General features: G+C 35.4%; 3 protein-coding genes across 4 annotated transcripts; all 3 read right to left on the reverse strand.

Annotated features, from left to right (window-relative positions):
* Window positions 1-154: 154 nt before the first annotated feature.
* On the reverse strand, window positions 155-2,070 carry LOC127506470 (transcription factor 24-like). The gene is made up of 3 exons (XM_051883009.1): window positions 1,790-2,070; window positions 1,021-1,475; window positions 155-791 (listed from the first exon to the last, which is right to left on the reverse strand). Exons 2-3 carry the CDS (start codon window positions 1,456-1,458, stop codon window positions 690-692), a joined length of 540 nt encoding a protein of 179 aa, XP_051738969.1. The 5' UTR covers window positions 1,459-1,475; window positions 1,790-2,070; the 3' UTR covers window positions 155-689.
* Window positions 2,071-3,344: 1,274 nt separating this feature from the next.
* ppp1r42 (protein phosphatase 1, regulatory subunit 42) lies at window positions 3,345-11,188 on the reverse strand. 2 transcript variants are annotated; one of them, XM_051883004.1, is made up of 10 exons: window positions 10,887-11,188; window positions 10,456-10,526; window positions 9,004-9,142; window positions 8,240-8,406; window positions 7,987-8,125; window positions 7,378-7,494; window positions 5,801-5,918; window positions 5,377-5,508; window positions 4,400-4,532; window positions 3,345-3,647 (listed from the first exon to the last, which is right to left on the reverse strand). In XM_051883004.1, exons 3-10 carry the CDS (start codon window positions 9,133-9,135, stop codon window positions 3,605-3,607), a joined length of 981 nt encoding a protein of 326 aa, XP_051738964.1. In that variant the 5' UTR covers window positions 9,136-9,142; window positions 10,456-10,526; window positions 10,887-11,188; the 3' UTR covers window positions 3,345-3,604. The 2 variants fall into 2 exon arrangements, with proteins under 2 accessions (XP_051738964.1, XP_051738963.1); XM_051883003.1 differs by lacking the exon at window positions 10,456-10,526.
* A 2,403-nt stretch (window positions 11,189-13,591) lies between these two features.
* On the reverse strand, window positions 13,592-19,918 carry cops5 (COP9 signalosome subunit 5). Its single transcript, XM_051883005.1, has 8 exons — window positions 19,567-19,918; window positions 19,224-19,458; window positions 18,385-18,513; window positions 17,897-17,962; window positions 17,701-17,786; window positions 17,502-17,613; window positions 14,954-15,102; window positions 13,592-13,846 (listed from the first exon to the last, which is right to left on the reverse strand). Exons 1-8 carry the CDS (start codon window positions 19,701-19,703, stop codon window positions 13,756-13,758), a joined length of 1,005 nt encoding a protein of 334 aa, XP_051738965.1. The 5' UTR covers window positions 19,704-19,918; the 3' UTR covers window positions 13,592-13,755.
* Window positions 19,919-20,276: the final 358 nt, after the last annotated feature.

Here is a 20,276-nt window from a genome sequence, read left to right on the forward strand (position 1 = left end):
TGCAGTGCATGTCAAATATTTTAAACCAATTAAGTTCCTTGGAACACTTTATATTGCACATTGTGAATGATTTAGTTGAGAAAAACATAGATAATAATAATAATAATAATAATAAACTTGAGATCAGTGTAATTTTAGTTTAAGAGTTCTTTTATTTATTATTCCACATGTACCACTATTCACATAAAAAACAGGAAGGAAGGAGAAATGGGAATGTTGATGTTATTGTTGCGATTCTGACAGACCACTTCACATGACGAATGTTAAGTTATTCACACATGCATTTAGTGCAAATGTTGTAACAGAAAGTGCATAGCCGACAGCTCAAGCATGACAGCTCATTATAACCAACACACGGAATTCAGACAAGTACAGAACTGCAAATAGCTACAGAAGTCTGAGCAGAAACCCACAGTTAAAAAAACACGTTTAATATTTCAATCTTATTTACATATTTGAAATAATTAGGATATATTAATATGCACAATTATTCAGCTGTCTGTATGGCATCATAATGATAATCACTTCAATAAGTTCAGTTCATTTGCCGCGTAAAACAAACTTTTTAAATTTTACAGGCTGCAACTGAACAATTTATGCAACAAAATTACTAAAACAACAACTCTACTTTTTGTAACCTTCATTTTTTTTTTTAATCATTACCTCTAAAAATCTTTTGTGCAAATGATCTATGTTTGAGACGATGATGAAGATGCCCCTTGATTTTCATTCGAGTTACCCAGGAACTGGCCAGTGGCACCGATATATAATCTTGAACGCATTGGCCATTTCTGAAAGACAAAACGATAAATACAAATACTTATTCAACTGTTTCATAACATTAATTGCCACGCGTAAAATGGATATTTGTAAGTAGACTAAACCTCAATCTTAAAGCCTATTTAAAACTTCAACAAAAATGTTTTAAATGAATGTAAATGTGTAACATTTCAAATATTTTGAGGCTTTAAAGTTCTAGTTCATGATAAAATATAAATAACAGAATTTACCAAAACTTACTTTCACAGGATGCAAGTAGCCATCGCCTTTAAGTGAGTTCAAAGCTTCAGTTTGTTTTGTGTTGTCCTCTTCCATCCCCTCCTCTTGCAAGGTTCTCGTTAAATGCGCTATGTATGTGGTTGCCAATATCAAGACGTCGAGTTTGGACAGTTTGGTGTCCGGTGGCACCGACGGTAATGTTCTTTGTAGCTCGAGGAACGCATGTCTGAGCGTCTGCACGCGACTCCTCTCGCGCGCTGCGTTGGCTGCTGCGGGTCTCCCTCTGCCACCGAGGCCACTAGACGGGACCACCCTGGAGCGAGACAGGGCCTCTGCGCGTCGGCTGTCCGCTGAGAGCGTGTCGGGACTGGGGCTCGAGTTGGGGCTTGATGCAGGACTGTCATCCATAACTGTCACAGAACCACTGCCATCCATACGGATCGACTGTCTTCCAACCATCGAAATCACTTCTTGACCTGCATGGTTAAAATAGTACATTAAAAATACACACTTAAATAGGCAAACAGGCACATTTATACAAATATTCAAGAATCAAAAACACATTTAAGCTCATGCACTCGTTAAAAACTTTTGTAGGAATATTTGGCTCAAGTGAGCTCATAAGTCATTCAATATCAAAGCAATAAAACAGCCATTACAGACGCCTAAAGTGCTTATGAGTTACATTAAATCAATTCAGTTGAGAACATGCAGTTTTAATACAAAACTTACTAAGTAGACTTGTAAAGGTGCATTGTCATGAGAAGTTACTGAAATGTAATAAACATACCTGTATTATCGTTTCAAGTGCTGTCCTAAGAAACACACATTAAGGCATGAAAACCTCCAGCTCGGCAAAAATATCGTTGTAAAATAATAGTCCCTTTCTCGTTGTAAAAATATATAACCAGTCGTGGTGCTGCGCGTGAAAAGTCGTCTAGGCTATATGTCCGCGCACACGCACAGCCCTCACCTGAATGACTGCGTAAAGTCTCAAGAGCCTCTAATTTATCGGGGAACACAAAGAGCTGACAAGTGTTACACTCCGGTGTAATTAATCAAAAGCCTTAAAAACTCTGGCAACTGGAGCCGTTCTCCGCTGTTTCCCCTTCGCATCGGTCGGTAGGAGGGTACAGTCCATTTTCCGACGCCAGAGGCAGCATTTTTTGGTCCTCCCAGAGTTACTTTGTGAACCACAGCTTCAGAACATTATATAAAATATTGTTTATTTAAGAAATAAATACTCATATCCCCTTGACTGGCTTTGTTTGGTGAAAATGTATGTGGTTTGTTATACCAAAGCATTCAACGATATAATAATTTTCAACCTGGCAAACAGATCGTTGCGCTCTCGACAATTTGATTATACTTTAACATTTAAAAAGGCATATCGATATTTTGAGCCGCAGACATCAGCTTCATTTCCTGGGACAAAGCCAATAAATAAACTCTAAACACTGCAATCAACTGGCATGCTTGAGGAAATTCTTGTGAGACTCCTAAATTAATCATTCTGTTTTCCGCAAACGGAGATGTGGGAGAATTAATGAATGGAATTATTCATAACATGTATATCTGAGACTGTTCTTAATAAACATTGTTTTTGTAAGGATGAAGTAACAGTATTGCCCCCAGGCCAATAATTATGAAGCAGAGCAAATGAAGTTAAGTAAGCTTCTCTGTCTAATTACTCTACATCTTTCAGAGGTTATACCCTGGTGTAGATATTAGACTACAAATACGCAGAAATTACATTCGTGGATTACTGTTCTGACCGCGTATTCTATAGGCCTATGTCTAAACATTATTATAATAATTATTATATTTCATATTCATTTACCGTTCCAGTCTACTAGAACGCAGTGTCCATGATGTTGATAAATATGATATAATGTGTAAGTTGAAATCAATCCTCACTCGAAAAAAAGTTAGACACGAATCTAAAAGATAAATCTATGATTATCTCTGAATGTAAACGACTGCTTATTTAATTAATGCACGATGCAGTGAGATTTGGAGCGTTAATTTGCTAAAATACTCCATATTTGATCAGAGAAATATAATACATATAATATTATAAGAAACATAAAAAATCCACAATATGCAAAAGTTATATTTGATAATGTAAATAACTAAAAGCATTATCAAACCTTAAAAATAGGAAATTAAACTATAGATGTAGTCTAGTCTGCGATTTTACAAAGAATTTCCAATGTCCCTTTGAGATTTTGTTAATAAAATAACATATTCTATCTGGGAAAATTATATATATATATATATGAGCAATAATATTAGTAATACCTCTATGATGTCCAAAACATGATGATATTAAAAATACTCAAACATTTTGCAAAGTATATTTATTACAAACAAACACATACACAAATATTTAAGAAAGGAGAATTTGAAGATGCAAACTATAGGCAGTGCAAAAGACTTGTCAAGAGAGTGCATTTTGGTGAACCTTCTCAGAAATTCACATTTTATGTAAGTGGCAGAGCCGCTTTAGGAAAAGTCCTCACACACAGATGACAAGCTGAGCGATTGAATTTTATAAAGCCAAAAGGACACTGATAAAGCGTTTTAAATCAGCGGCTTCAGATTTTCAGAGTCTGCTACTCCGCATTGGAATATTTAACCCTCTTGACCTGTGAACACATCAGAACAGTCATGAATTAAATAAATTAAATGAAATCTCATAAATTGCGCTATTACAACAATATTTAAACTCTATTGGTTGACTTTCATGCTTTTGTATTTTGCGTTAATAGTAATAAAAATAGCCAAGAACAATAAAATCCTAACACACACTGTCTAAAATATGCTTATATAAATTATCACTAAAAATCCCTCTGTTACTGGACCCCTATAATAACATAGTAAACAGCTAATTAGGGCTTTAAACAACTGTCATTCAGCATTATCATTCCTATTACTCATACTCTTGCTTGTAACAGTTTTTTTCAAGTACAAAAACATTCAGTTCATATTTATTGTAGTTACATTAGCAAATCATTTCTGCATTTCAGAGACCACACACTGATAAGTAACTGATATGATAACCAATGGATTAACATATTTAGGATGTGACACATCAAAGGGGTATGATTTGTGCAGTACAAGATGATGTCACATTACACAGCACAGAACTGTGGTTAACCTCAGGCCAGTTCTAAAGGAGAAAGCTGTTTATTTGCATGGGTGGGAAAATAAGAGTCATACAACTTGACAAACAGCAGGCATTTACGAAGGCAACAAATGAGTACTTTACATTGATAGCATTTATCTAAGAATTTCTTTCCCTTTTTAAATAGAAAATGAGTTGTAAGTATTTGATGAAAGAAATTAAATACATAACTAAATAGACGAATAGCACGGTAGAAATTTCAATTGTTCATACCTTCTTCCTCTGCTGTCTGCTTGAACTTGGTCTGTCCGAAATATAACGCCAGGCTTCCCAAATTCTGACGGCTTACTCAGAGAGCTGCTGCGGTCATGGGCAAAGAGATGTTGGGGGCCCATGTGAATATCAGCTAAAGCAAAACACGGGTTAGTCACGCATTGTCACGGAACTGACATAAGGGAAATGTAAGGCTTACTCAACCACAGGCTGATGATATACAATAGTGGAATGTAAATAAATTATGCCTTGTCTATTACTATGAGAAATGCATTAATAGCAAAAAACTCTCTTAGATAATGTCAATTACTGTAAATATTAGAGAACAATATGTCAATTTCATTGCAATGCACTCAACACATAAATTTAGTAAATTCAAATGTGATAATGGTGACATGTTAGGGCCCTATTTTGTTATATATAATATTGTATTATATATATATATACACTCAAACCAAAATTTATTCAGACACCTTGAACATTTCATTCATTATTACAGTTTATTCTATAGTTTTAAAAAATGGTAATAAAATATGACAAGATCTCAGAGTTAAACTGTGTCGGAAAAAAATAATCTTAATTATGTCAGATAACACTAAAGCAAAACATGTTCAGGTCAAAGTGTCTGAATAATTTTCGGTTCCAAATTTTTATCAATTTTAATGGTAGTCCACTGTATGAAGAATTTTTGGGTATAATATGTCAGAGTTTACTTTATTTTGCTATCCTCACTTACATAAATGAACTATAGTGTCCTGCACCCACTAGTAAAAAAATATAAAAAATTATATCTAGTGTCTGAATAATTTTTGGGTTGACTGTATATATATATATATATATATATATATATATACAGTATGTCGAGTCATATATTTAAATAATATATTTAACATTTATTTTAATCTTCTATACAATTCATTAACGTAAATGATGACACAAACAAACCAAAAAAAAAAAATAGCAGCAAATATTCATACTTGTAAGTGGATTTGTGATTTGTCCTTTGATGTCTTTTTCATCCTCTAGTTTCTTCTTTGCATCTTTTGAGGCTTTCCAGTTGATTAGAAACTGCCTAGACATCTCATTTATTTGTTTTCCATCGAGTTCCTCTAAATATCAAGAAATAAATACAGTTTCTGTGCATCATTTCACTAGCTAAATAATTATATAAAATTCAAACGATACCTAAAATAAAAATAACTTATTAAAATAACTTTAATTAAATTGCTTAATGAATATCATTGAATTGTCATTAAATAAATAAATTAAATACATAAAATAATAAATAATGATAAGAATTAAAAATAAATAAATGACATAATAAAGGACAAACAATTTGGGTCATTCAGAAGGTCAGTGATTCTTTTACCATTTTAAATCACTCAGTAAGCTAATTCTCACCTAGAATTTTGCAAACAGTTATTAGTCTGTCCCTGTATTTAGGCTTGTGACACACAGGATTTCTACTCAGATCCAGTAGCCGCAGTTGAGTCCATTGGCTGAACACTGTCTCCAACTCCTGAAAGTGTAAATAAAGGCATTACATTTTACTCTTAATCAGTATAAATTAAAATCATTAGTAGACAAATAACATCTTTTCCAAATGTTCCAAATGAGATTTTGCATGCTGGAAAAATCCTTCCTTTTTAACAGAAGATGGTTAAAAATAATCAAGGCGACAAAAAGGCCACAAGCATAAAAAACAAATGAAACCAAAAAAATTCGGAGGGCAAAAAGTATAAACAAGACATCAGCTTGTTTTAATAAATACTGTCACTTGGACTGTGTGACTAACAAGTTCCCCTGGGCAGTAGTCCTCAAGCATGTTGCCTGCAGTGTATGTTTATCTAAGGACACATTAATCCAGGCTGGAAATATGAATACTCTCTGGACACGCTCTGATTGTTCATTGCCTTCCTGTCTCAACTAAAGTGCTTCCACTTTTCAGTCCTCGTGCAATCAGCTCTAGCGGGACCCCAGCGAGCCGCGCGCTCTCAGGCTTTGATAAATGATCGTGTCAGGTCTGTCACTCTGAGGGCTTGGCTGGGAACTGCCCAGCGCCAAATTGCCCTCCCATGCGCGGGAGTGCTGAATGCACTCCTGACTGGGCTCTTTCCAGCCCCACACTGGGTTAATGATGGCCAGTTATGAACCTGTATTTGACCAGCGCTTCGATCCCTATCTGCACTGTCTGGCCGTGCGCCACTAACAGCCTCTGCAGTACCCATTTGTCACTCGGCTGACTGCCTGTCATAATCTATTTTAAAAATCCATAATGTTTCCTCTGGAATTGGACCAAACTGCGTAAGGGAGGAATTGATCCTTTGGGTGCTGTCGCCACTGAATCAATAGTGGCAAAGGGGTTGTATAAATTAAAGGAGATATCTGCTAAACATGAAAGCTTCCTCTGACACATGGATCACTATTATCGGTGGCAGTTGCTGAGAGAATTGTCTTTTGTGCTGTTGGACAAAGTTAGCGAGGTGCTTGACAAGGTTTTTTACTCGGCAGAGTTCGGAAAGTGTTTCTTCACCAGTCCTTTAGTCACCGAATGTGTGATATCGATAGGGTGGAAAATCCCTTTTCCAGAATAGGTTACTTTTCAGCTTTAGTTTCACTAAATGTTTGCCTCAAATGGGTTTTTAAAACAAGGCTGAAGTTATACGGGGCACTGAGTGTATTTCAGAGGAAAATCAGTTCACTAAGGAAGGAGGAAAACTTGTGCTTGTTTAAATTGTCAGCAGAAGCTGTCCCTGGAGACCGGCCCGCTGATTTGTTGAATAATTCTGACCCTGTGCAAGTCTGGATACTGCTGGAAGGATTTGTAGGATTAGGTTTTTGCACTACTCTCCCCTCTATCATTTCACACTTCATAGGAACATACAACAAATTGCAAAATGTAACTTTTATTTTACTTATAAAATTAACCATTATTTACAAGTATTGTTTTTTTTTTTTTAATGAAAAATAATATTTACCTGCATGTCCTGTAGCTGGTTATCAGCAGCAAAAAGATGGGTTAGTTTTCTGAGAGGGGCCAAATCCCATATCTCATCAATGTTATTTTTGCAGATATTTAAAATGCACAGAGTTTCCTGAAAGAATAAAATATAATATTAATATTATTAATAATGCACTTTAAATTTGAAACCAGTTCCACTTCTGGTGAATCAATGAAGATTTCACTGTGTTAGTAAAAGGAGAGCATTTACGATTTTTTTTTTTTCTGGGGAAAAATTGGGTGCACTTACACTTGCAATTTCATTAATTATCAAGATAAACAAAATTCTCAACTTTTTGGTTTGTTTTCCCATAGCCTGGGCGGTAAACACTCCCTGTTTGATTTGTCAGACAAGGAGGCAGCCACAGAGACCTCTTTTACCCTCATCAAATTTTGCACAGAACTGCTTTGATACACTGGTCCAGGAGTCGTACGCCCCTCTTCTGATTCTGACAGCGAACTCACAAGATGCTTCAGGGCACTGTGCTATGTAAATCTAAATATAAGTGCACTAGATTGTAGATATCATGAAACAACCTAAGGCTCTTCTTCACTGAGGTGAATGTTAAAGAAACTAGTTACTCACAGAGAGGCTAGAAATGGAACGGGGGTCAAAGACCAGCTTTTCTCCACGGGGTAGTCTCTGACCTTCCACATGCAGCTCCTTTAGGTTTTTCAAATCCTCTAATCCCTCCACCACAGTGATGCTGTTTCCTCCCAAGAACCTCAAATACAGAAACATTAGTAGTCAACAACAAAATATTACTGTCATACTTCATTTTAATGCAAGCAGGAATGTGATTGAGAAATAATAAATATGATTGCAATTTCATACTTACAGTTTGGAGAGCTTATGTAGAGATGAGAGGTTCTCTATGCAAGAGATATTGTTATTTTGCATGTATAAATGTGTAAGGTTTGAGGCAAACCCCAAATTGCAGATTTGTGATATTTGGTTATCATAAAGGTAAAGGACTGTGAGGTTTCTGCACATCGATAGATCATCCTATATGTTAAAGAGGGAAAATAATCAATAAACAATAACAATATATTGCCATTCAAAAGTTTGGGGTCGATGAGATTTTTAAAATGTTTTTGAAAGAAGTCTCATATGCTTACTAAGGCTGCATTTATCATACAGTAAAAATAATAATATTATGAAATAATATTCAAATTTAGGATAACTGTTTTTTTTTTTGTTCAAATGTAATTTATTCCTGTGATGGCAAAGCTGAATTTTCAGCATCATTACTCCAGTCTTCAGTGTCACATGATCCTTCAGAAATCATTCTAATATGCTGATTTGCTGCTCAAGAAACATTTCTTATTATCATCAATGTTGAAAACAGTTGTGCTGCTTAATATTTTTGTGGAAACAGTCATACATTTTCAGGATTCTTTGATGAATAGAAAGTTCAAAAGAAAGTTCAAAAGTCTTTAATGTCACTTTTAATCAATTTAGTACATCTATGCTGAATAAAAGTATTAATGTCTTTAATAAATATCTTTCAGATCCCAAACTTTTGAATGGTAGTGTAATATTTAATTTAATGCAAACTAGAATTTTAAATAGAACTTGAATAAATTTGAACTTGAAACTTACAATGTCCTCTATACTTTTGTTTGAAAAGTTGAGATGGGTCAGTTTCTTCAGATACTGCTGGAGAGATCCACTTCTGCCGGTTTTTGAGTGATTGCTTGATTTTGCGATCAGATGTACTGTCAGGCGGACCATAATGACTCTGTGTGCAAAAATATCACAGGATAGATTTCTCTTCTGCAGAACATCATGTCAAGGGAATAAGTAGATTTATGAGAGAGCCAAAAACACAAAAAGCAATGCAAGAACATATGATCAAATAGATTTTAGAGTACTAGGGAGTATTATGTGGTTTGTTAAAGGTGCAGTAGGTGATCTGGGAAATGCTAATGTTAGCCTGCTAGCATTAAAAGCATACGATCCCACCCTCCCTGCAAATCGCCGTCCAAAGCCACACCTCCTCTAAAACACATGAATGCGCGCGCACACACACAGCTGCTCTCGGCAAAGTGTCACAAGAGACGGCATTAAAATATCTCATGTCTCAAAGCACATAACATTACAATAATAATGAATGTAAACAACTGAGAGCTTGTACCTGACTGCTGCAGACTCATTTCGGTGTTGATAATGTTGACATGGATACGCATAATTCCGAGTCTTACTGAACAGCTCCAGTTATAACGTCACAGGTTGCCATCTCTTAATTACGGTAGTTACGGCTTGAACGCAGCATAAGCTCGTTGTTTTGATTGGGTAGGAACTGTAAAATGTGGCTGCTGTTTGTTTGTCTGTATAAACTCTGCATAGCATGACGTATGATGTCTGCCCGAACAGGGTGTGCGAGGGTAAAAACATATGTTGACAGGCAGGTAGGATATCATATTATTTCATTCGGACCGAATATAATGATTGGATTTACATTTTATGGTCCTACGCACAGACAATATATATTTATAAAAATACATTTAGACCGTTTAACATAGTGATTGCTATCAGGATATGAGGAGACTTTCAACCAGTATAACAAAAAGTGTTTCTGTAGAGAATCACCTATTGCACCTTTAACTAAGAATCCTATCCTATCTGTTTAGAAATCGTGGTAATTATGCTTAGGATAGAAATAGAACTTTTTTTAAATCTTAAGTCAGGAATTGACATCAGAAGCTTCTGTGATACAGCCCCGTCACCTCTAAATATGTTTCTACATTGATTTTAAACAGGTTTTTGAAAGGAATAATTGATGTGGTGACCATTATTTCTTTGATTATATGTACTTTAGAGACAGCATAGTCAATTGACCCGCAAACCTTTGTCAAAATTACATATTATTTCTGAATAGTGAATTCGAGGCCAAAGGTGAAATAGACATGTGACCTCACCTAAGATTAAAATAAAGGGAGATCTGTTCTCCCAAGAACAAGAACCCTTGAGATATGCATTGTCTGTAAGCTTGACCTTACACATCTGCATGCTGTGGATATTATATTAGCAGAAAGATTTTTTTGGAAAGACCTTGAATGATATTTTACTCCATATGCTGAGTCTTCTCTCTATATTGTCTTGTCAACCACAGACGATGAACGCTAGGACAGAAGTAAAGGGAATACATACATCAACACATGACAGCAGGTCGGTTTTACACTTGATCTCAGAGCAGCAGACTATGGGGAGATGACATGGAGAGCCTCTTAAAATCAATAACTTTCTGTGGTTAAACTCCAGGGAACTGGATGGAGATGGCAGTTTGCCAATCATTATAATATATTGCAGTGTATTTAATAATATATTGCAATACACATAACGTTAAATGAGCACTCTTATTTCTAATAAACAATGACAAGCAACGTAGGCCACTGTTGGCATGTAAAGAGTATAACAGTAAAGGCACAAGTGAATAGTCTATATACAGTAGCAGAAGCTATAAAATAAGCACTGCATCTTACCTTATTGCACAAAAGTTGTGCATTAACTGTCGTCAGCTATGAACGCAAAGTGTTTCTGCTGTTGTAAAGTCTTTCTCTTTTCCTCTTGTCTCGGCTTTGTTTAGGAAGCGAGTGCTGATGTTGCCATGGCGACGCGACTCGCGAGCGCAAGGTCAGTTTGCACGCGCCAGAGTTGTTTCGGAGCGAAGTTCAAACGTGGCTTGACATTCTCAACAGAAATGGTGAAAATTTTTCATTGTTTTAAATTCTGTGTGGACTTCAGAACACGATGTATGCCGCTTGTACTGTTTTTCGATGTAAGTGTGAAAGAATGTTTTTACTGATGTTGTTAAAAGTCATTTGTTCTACTAAGAGCTTTAGTAATTAATAAATTGTTTAGTAATAATTATCAATAATTTAAGTTAGAATTAACTTCATTCATTAAAGGAATAACATAAATGAACATCCCAGGTCTATGGTTTTGGTCTTTACAAACTTTATTAGAATATTTACGTCAGTAAAATAAATTAACATAAAAACATGCCCGTGCCCTACTGCCTTACGATAGTTGACATGTCTTGAGAAGGCAAAAATAAAGCCCAAAAAAGGACCACTGCTGGGAAATTATTTTTATAAAATGAAGAGATTAAACGACACACTTAAAAAACTTTTACCCTACATGTGTGCAGAGGATTAAAAAGAGAAAGACAATTGTTGGGGAATAAAAAATAGGTTTAAACCAAAACCTGTGGCCAACCTTGGGGCTTCGTAAGACCCTTAAAGGGATAGTTCACCCAAAAATGAAAATGCTGTAACCCTCAAGTTGTTCCAAACCCTTTATGAATTTCTTTCTTCTGCTGATCACAAAAGAAGATATTTTGAAGAATATCGGTAACCAAACAGGTTTTTTCTTCTTCTCCATACTATGGAAGTCAATGAACTGTTTGGTTACTCATATTCTTCAAAATATCTTCTTTTGTGTTCAGCAGAAGAAAGCAATTCATACAGATTTGGAACAACTTGAGGGTGAGTAAATGATTACAGCATTTTCATTTTTGGGTGAACTCTCCCTTTAAGCATTTACATGTTGAAATCAGAAACCATGTTTATCAGCTTCACTTGGTAGAACCGAATATTTCCCCTCTCTCTCTCTCATTCCAAGCTCAAACTGCTGCCCCTAATAATGCATATAAGTGCGGTGGGCTCCGGTGGACAGAGTCAATGCGGTGACCCGTGTATTGTTATATACTGTGGAGGAATGTGCTTCCTGAGACTGAGTGACTTGCCTCTATTTATGCATGCAGAGTACTTGGCAGAAAGGAAATGTTGCTTTGGTTGGTTTAGGGACGTAGAGGGGGAGTTCTCCCCTTTTCAGACTCTCCTCTAGGGCATTAAACATGTTTCAGCTCCTTGCTGCCATGCTTGTTGAGATTATTATTATAGGGTCCAAAGAAAACATCAGTGCTACCAAATATCTTGAGGTCATTGGTCCCAAAGGCTAGTTTAACATTGTCCTTGTGATGCTGATTATTTGAGCTCATCGCTCGGATATATTCTCTTAATCACATATTCATCATAATTCCTCCATACTTATTATTTTAAACCATTTTCTTTGGGTTCAGCAAATGAAGTGGAATTCCAAGTAATTTAAGAAGACTTGCTAATAGAAAACATACCTTAAAATTAGTTAATGGATTTGGCTGATGTTCCTTCACTCATGGAAAACATAATATGCTTTGGTTATATCTCATCTCATTTATACTCTCAACTCTCCTTTCCTTCAAGTATTAAAAATGCTCATCTGGTGATGATTATTAGCATAATTTGTAATTCCTGGCACATGGAGATTTTTGATGACTGTGATTTTAACTTATTTAATCCTCTATGGACAAAAAAAAATGGTCATCACAAGAGCAAAAAAACACTCTCTTGATAAAGTTTGAGGCCAAAATTCACAAATTGCACAAGGCATAATTGAACAGACTGTTGCTTTCTGGAACATAACAGTGAATTTTAAAATTAGCACCATGGCGTGGGGTACAAAAGTGTGCATGAGGACGACGTCACCACTGTTGTCTGTAAGAAAATGCAGACACGTTTGTGTGCATGAAACCACACGGGCGTTGAGTGTCTGCAGCGATAAAGAGCAGACACGCAGTGCTGAATAGACTCCACTGTATCGAGCTCCTGTTTCTGTGATGCATCAGTGACAGGCCACAGTGTAACGCTCAGAATCCTGAAGGATTGTGTACAACGCAGAGACAACCTGCACAGGGTCGTCCTGACAGATGCGCTGCGGCCATGCCAAGCTGTGTTTATCTTTGGGCCGTTGAGTTTGTTATTCCATTATGTAATGCTATGACTGGCAAATATGAAAATGACCTCTCGTGGAGCGCTGCGGTTTTTGTTAACATGTTAAATATAATGTTTTTAGGGTGTGTGAATGGAATACTGCTATTACAGCTTCCAACACAGGCTGTGGGAAATGGGAATGGTGCAGTACCGTGTTACACACTGAACCCAGAGGAGAATACATTTCAAATGTCTGGTAACATGCGGCGCTAAGGAAAACTCATTTGTCTTGATCTAAAGGACAGCTTTGACGATGAGCTGTGCGAGTTAGAATTTCAGACAAGACTTTATTTTGAAGACAAATTTTGTGCCGTTTCACACAGAATAAAAATTACATTTAAGTAAATTAAGTAAAGAAAAGATGAAGCAACTAATAAACCCGAACAGCATTTATTTCTTTGTTTAAACAAATGACAAATGATTCAAACATTCCTAGAGGAGAATTGCTTTGAATCTTTCAAAGCTGAATCACAACGAACGAACATGTAACTAAGCAAACACAGCATGTGAAGTCATCTAACTTGAGTTCCTTCCCAGTTCAGTTGGAAGATGTGTTCACTTGATTGAAGAGTTTATCTTTGATAACTTGGGACATCAAACCATGAATTGCTTCAATGGTCGTTTTGCAGCTGAAAAGCAATGAAAATGTTATTATTAAAAATGTGTTTTTATCAAAATATGTTGAAAAGTATTAAAAAATGTATTATGTCATTAGTGGCACTATAGTACAAGTGAAAAAGTGGGGACGTTGTACACAGAGACTCATGTTAGTAATGACTCATTATCTCATACAAGATATGAATAATGTGAAATCAAGATTTCAAAATGAATTAATTTACCTCCCCCCTAAAATAAAAAAAAACATCAAAAGAAAAAATCTGAATGCAATTTAAAAATTTAGATCTTAAAGGATTTCAATAAAAAAACTTTTGTACAATTGATTTTTGTATTTATCCAAACGTCTTAGACCACATTAAAATTCATTAAAAAAAATCAAAATCAACAAATAATTATAATAACGCATTTTTAATTTTTTTTATAATGCCTCTATAAAGCATTTTAATGATCAGTATGTATGACATTTGAAAATAAATAAACTTGCCTCAACCTATTTATTTTCACTTATCATAACTGATACTTAAAGGGTTAGTACAAAAATGAAAATTTCTGTCATTAATTACTCACCCTCATGTTGTTCCAAATGCGTAAGACCTTTGTTCTTCAGAACACAAATTAAGATATTTTTGATGAAATCCAAGGTTATTTAATCTCCCATAGAAAGCAATGAAATGACCTAAAATTACATTCAAGGTCCAGAAAATAAGACCTTAAAATAGTCAATGTGACTACAGTGGTTTAACCTTAATGTTATGAAGTGACGAGAATACTTTTTGTACGCAAAAACGAAACAAAAATAAAGACTTGTTTTAACAATTTCCTCTCTACCCTGTCATTCTCCTACCTATGCAGTTTACGTTGTAGATACATTGCAGAGCTTCCGTCACCGTTAACGTTGTCGTTACTACTTCTCTGGACCTTGAATGTGGTAATTTCGTTGCATTCTATTGGAGAAAAAAACTCTCGGATTTCATCAAAAATATCTTAATTTGTGTTCCGAAGATAAATGAAGGTCTTGCGGGTTTGGAACAACAAGAGGGTGAGTAATTAATGACAGAAATTTCATTTTTTGGGTGAACTAACCCTTCAATATAAAAGGAAAATAGGGACTGTATTACCTGTCACGTGTTGCCTTTGCTAGTTTGTCCTCAGATTTCCTATCGTGTGTGTCTAAGCCCAGCATGAAACTGCCTCGTCCCAGCTGGGCTTCTGCTTGCTCGAGCTTCTCCGACAAGTCATACACCTGTCCAGTGGTGTAGTCTGCATTCTGAAAGAACAAACACCATTAACACCACCATTTACTTTGCTCTAGGTTAATGCACAATTTCACAACAATACTTAAATCTTCACAACATGCCTTTCACTGATGGTCAATTCAGAAGGTTTTTGAATTGTTTGCTAAAGCCCCCTGAATGAGGTCTCAAAGGTTTGCAGAAGGTGAGGTTGTACACTGCCCAGACGAGGATTCACAATAAAGATAGACTCAATGACTTAAGGTCTCGGTCTGTGGTGACAACGTAATCACTGACAACACTTCTTCCTTGGTGTAGCAAGTCGCTCTTGACAAGTAGTCAATTTATATCTCTAACACAGAGCTCTGAGGCTGTTGTTTAGATAGTCTACAGCTCATTGAAAGTGTTAAACAAAGCTCATGACAGAATGTCGTAGTCAACAATGACAGGCTTTCAAAACATATAGGTAGGGAAACAAAAGCAGCATCTACAAATATTAATCATGTGCGCAGGTTGTCAACAAACCCCTGTCATATTATCAATCTTGTGCACATAAAATACTTGTACCCTCTAAAACAAAACATCTCCAGGATGATAAGGATAATAATATTGTAAATATTTTAACATAGATGGGAAAAGATTTAGAGATATCAACATAATGACAATCAGATGAATATCATTAAATAAATGTTATACTTATATTAAATAATTATAAAATTACTGAAGATTTCCCGGTTGTGAAATATACTAATTGGTTACACTTTATTTTAAAGTGTCAGTGTTTCAGTGTAATTATATATTTAAGTACTGAGTAATTTAATTAACAACATGTACTTACGATAGTGTTAGGGTTATAAATAGGGTTTGGTTTAGGGATAGGGGCCATTTACACAACACCACTTTAAACTAAAATCGAATGCACTGACACTAATCCACTTATGCATTTTGGCCATTCATTTACATGACAACAGTGTTTTGAGGGCCTGAAAATGCAAACTTTTGAAAACAGGTTCCAAAGTGTAAGTTTTTGAAAACTATACTGTCATCGTCACCATCTAAACTACAAAAATAAGAATTTGAGAAAATTGTGTCATCATGCAAAACGTGTTCAGTCTAGGGCTGCCCTCGACAAAAAGATTTTTCTAGTAGACTAGTTCATTTAAGTGATTAGTTGACTAATCGCATGTGGATATTAATAAGCCATATAAATCATAATAATGAGCCTTTAATTGCCTATATATAATACATAGCCTAATCAGCGTTCAAGCGCACGCATAAAGCTCGCCACAGCGCACCGGCAAAAGTAATGATTATGAATGTGTTGTGAAAAAACAACAAGGAGACTGTCTAAACATTTTAATAACTTATTGATAATGTTTTCTGTGTTTTCGGCTGCAGAGATTAAGTCGACAATGCTGACTCGTATTTCAAAGGGATTACATAATCTGAGAATTTGTTTTCCACTTAAATTGGTTGATAATCGCTTGACATTTCAAGCTTTCTATAGATACATTTCTCATGTCTGTGAGGCAAAAATACACTGAGTTTTGGTTTATTTTTTGATGCTCTCAAGTTCACAGAGACCGAGATGGTAGAAAGCGCATCCTGTTTGTCTTCTTTATTTTACAAAGGCACAATTAAAAGAAGACCCTATAGTTTTGAATGATGTATTACTCTTATCTGTATGACCAAAAATGAAGAAGTACTTTAAGTTGTTTCCGCTGTTGTCAGGAAAAAATGCAAGCGATCGCGCCGGCGCCTCCATGTCTCACGGTAAGTGCGCTGTACTTTAGCTTCCACACTCCGCACAAACACTTGGATATGCGCCTAATAATAGTGCACATTTATCTAGGTTAACATCAGAGTGAGCGGCTATGTAAAGTTGCTACTACTTACATGTTTCAAATGATTAGCCATATTCGAGGTCGATGGATGATAGGCGAATGTTTGGATTTCCTGCCCGACATACTGTAATTACTACAAGGATCCGCTGTGAACAATCTGTCCCTCAAGGACTGCGTGACTTCGCCATAAGGTTTTTTTTTCTCTGACTAACCGACTAATAAAATTTTTGGTCGACTAAGTCTCTTCTAGTCGACTAACAATTAGTCGAATATTAGGGGGCAGCTCTAGTTCAGTCTATAGGTGTGTAGTGTTTCTTTACAAAGTGACATCGCCAACTACAGGACTGGAATGCATAATACAGCCTTTTTAATCTTTTTCACGGATCTGTGTGAACGGGGAACATTTTGACAATGTGAAAAACGCAAAGGAAAAACTTTTCCATTTTTAGTACATCATTGTCGTGTTAACGTACCCTTACTTACATGTAATTATGCTGTTAATACTACAGTAAGAACATGTAACATATGTAACAAGGACACACAAAAAAGTGCTACCTTATAATTTTACACCAATAAAATAGAGTGCTTACTGTCAGCAGACTGGAGGAGCTCAAAGTGTTGACCCAATACTTATTCCACAGCAGCTCTAGGAGTTTGCGGTCCAGGGAAGACTTAAAATAAGACACTTCTAAAGCATAATACCTAAAAGCAGAAAACAGTTTATTGTTAAGTTCCTATTTAGTAAAATTAAATAATTTCCAAGTACAATATAAGCACAGAAAAGCTTACTGTTTGCAGTGCACTCCAAAATCCTCAATCTTGTTAAGAGGTATAGTCTGGTATTCAGATGGACCCTCATCTGGAGGCTTGTAACCCTACCGTTAACATTTAAATATGTGGTGAAAAATCTTTTCAAACTCATATAAATGAATAGACACATAAATACGAAATACTACACGGTTACAAAAAACAGTTTACTGATTACCTTCGGATATGTCCTGAAAGCTCCAAGATTGACCTTCCCTGCGGATATAGTCCTTGTGGGATCAATCTGAGAAGGATGAAAAATTACAAGGACTGTAATAAGCAAAACAGTTCAGTCAAATATAACAAATAAAAACACTGAGCTGCCAGTTTAGCAAGTGAAAGTTATGAACACCAGCTTGCTATTTGCCCTCGGCACAAAATAAGCAATGGCAACGAAGGGTAAACTGTATAATGTATTCAGTTACAAAGCCAACAACAATTAATCAGACACCACTACAAATGTCACCAAACTCTTTCGTATTTCAGGGGTCAATTATGGATCACTGATATTGCTGAATTTTAACTGATACTTTAACAATTTCGTAGCTGAGCTATTTTTCCCCTCTGTCTTTAGAGATTGATGGTATCGGGGTTTAGAGAGGACTTTGCAAAAATCAGCCCTAATGCAAAATAAGCAACCAGTTTAACATTTTCAAAGGTACTTACCACTACTGCGACAAAGGGCTCTTGAAACTGCTGGTTAAGCATCTGAGTGCTGACATCTATGCCTGAAAGCCAGCAGCCGTATCCAGGATGACTGTGGTACCATCCAATGGCATTCTCCAACCGCCCCACCTAAATTAATTCATAGATGATGAATTAATAATATTTCATGATCATATGCTGGTCATGACATTCATGGGGAGTTGACATATAAAATGTCTATGAATGTACAAAGTATATATCTTTGTTCCTGTGACTAATCACTATTTATGTAAAGATTTTTTATTATTTTTTAATTTTTGCCTCCATTAATTCATTTTAAATGATCTTGAGATTTAATAAATACATTTTTAATGGTGGCAAATATTCCATGTAGTCTCTCAATTGATGTTAGATCACAAAAATCCGAATGCTTAATAATTATAAAAAGAATTAATAAAATATTTTTAGGCAAGTTTATTATATCACACCACAGAAAATCCATGTATATTTCAGTTCCTCTGGTCATCATTTATTTTAGGATGTTTACAATTTTTTATTCAACTTTTTTACTTCATTAATTTATTTTAAATGGTCTTGTGATGTGATAAATACATTTTTAAAAGGGCAAATATTCCATGTAGTCTCTCAATTAATATTAGATTATGAAAACCGAAAGCAGTTTAACTATAAAACTATTAGTAAAATAATATGTTTATAAGTGCACAACATATTGCACCTCAGAAATAATTGAAAACACATTCAGCAATGGATATTATCATATTTGTAAACAAAATGTGGGTATATTCTTATTAGCTATTTGTCTAATATGAATTTTAGAGAATTGTTTTGGTTCAGTGTACCTGTTTAGCATTCTCTATATAAGCAGCCATGTACTCATAGGCTGCAGCCTGAGCATTGACTCGCGTTTCAGTGCCCTCCACGGGTAGAGCAAAACTGTCCATGATGATCATGGTCTCTCCATCCACCTTCCCCAGCATAAGTCCCATCACCTCAAGGTTTCCTCCAGATCGGGCATGCATCACCATCTTCAACAGTGCCAATGCTGATATCTTGCAGTATTTAAAATAATGGTGGCTGTAAACAAACAAACAAAAAAGCAGTATAGAGAATGAGAATGTGTTATTAATCATTCGAGAACAATCTTTTGAGGAGGAAGAAATTCTTATGGTGTGGTATACTCACTCTTTAGTCCATGGTTTGGCTGCCAGAATCTCTTGTTGTTGTTTTTTGTCATACTTATATATTTCATCAATACTCTGAACTTCCTGCATGCTGTTTGACAGCTCCCATGTTTTCATCGCTATGCTACTGCCAGCCATAGCTAGAATCGGGTTTTATGTCCAGATGAACTATAACGAAGTATGTTAAATACCACTAGCAATTTACGATATTTAAAGTACTAGGTAATAGATCAAGTGTTTAGTTTATCTAAACATTTAAACTCAGCATTTAACAATCATTAACAAATCTGCTGTATCCCTTCACAAACCTACAACCCAACAACTCTCAAACCTGAGTGAAGCTAGCTAGCATGCGCGTAACTGAGGAATTGTGTTGGTGTCAAAATAAAAGTCTCAACGTAACGCGACTATTGTTATCTATCTATCTATCTATCTATCTATCTATCTATCTATCTATCTATCTATCTATCTATCTATCTATCTATCTATCTATCTATTAATTTAAAATTTTGAAAGAAAATGATTGGAGCGAGTATTATATCATTATAGGTTATCAGAATTTGGAATTTTTATTTTTATGTTCCTGTAACTAAAGATAAAGAGACAAATGTTTTTGAAATGGCTTCCATTAAAAGGCCAGTATAATCAAATGCATTTAAATTAATTTTATATTATGAAAATAACTGACATTATTTAAATGTAATGAAATGT

Source organism: Ctenopharyngodon idella, chromosome 23 (genome assembly GCF_019924925.1).
Source record: "Ctenopharyngodon idella isolate HZGC_01 chromosome 23, HZGC01, whole genome shotgun sequence".
NCBI lineage: Eukaryota > Metazoa > Chordata > Actinopteri > Cypriniformes > Xenocyprididae > Ctenopharyngodon > Ctenopharyngodon idella.

Excerpts from the sequence above, each read along its gene's own strand:
- LOC127506470 (XM_051883009.1), bottom strand. The coding sequence starts at position 1,458 with ATGGTTGGAAGACAGTCGATCCGTATGGATGGCAGTGGTTCTGTGACA. Across the intron at positions 792-1,020 it reads GCTACTTGCATCCTGTGAAA|AAATGGCCAATGCGTTCAAG; the intron begins GTAAGTTTTGGT and ends TTTGTCTTTCAG.
- cops5 (XM_051883005.1), bottom strand. The coding sequence starts at position 19,703 with ATGGCTGGCAGTAGCATAGCGATGAAAACATGGGAGCTGTCAAACAGC. Across the intron at positions 18,514-19,223 it reads ATATAGAGAATGCTAAACAG|GTGGGGCGGTTGGAGAATGC; the intron begins GTACACTGAACC and ends GAATTAATTTAG. Across the intron at positions 17,614-17,700 it reads TTTGGAGTGCACTGCAAACA|GTATTATGCTTTAGAAGTGT; the intron begins GTAAGCTTTTCT and ends TTCTGCTTTTAG.
- ppp1r42 (XM_051883003.1), bottom strand. The coding sequence starts at position 10,909 with ATGCACAACTTTTGTGCAATAAG. Across the intron at positions 8,407-9,003 it reads ACAAAAGTATAGAGGACATT|GATGATCTATCGATGTGCAG; the intron begins GTAAGTTTCAAG and ends TTTAACATATAG. Across the intron at positions 4,533-5,376 it reads AATCACAAATCCACTTACAA|CTGATATTCACATGGGCCCC; the intron begins GTATGAATATTT and ends GTTTTGCTTTAG.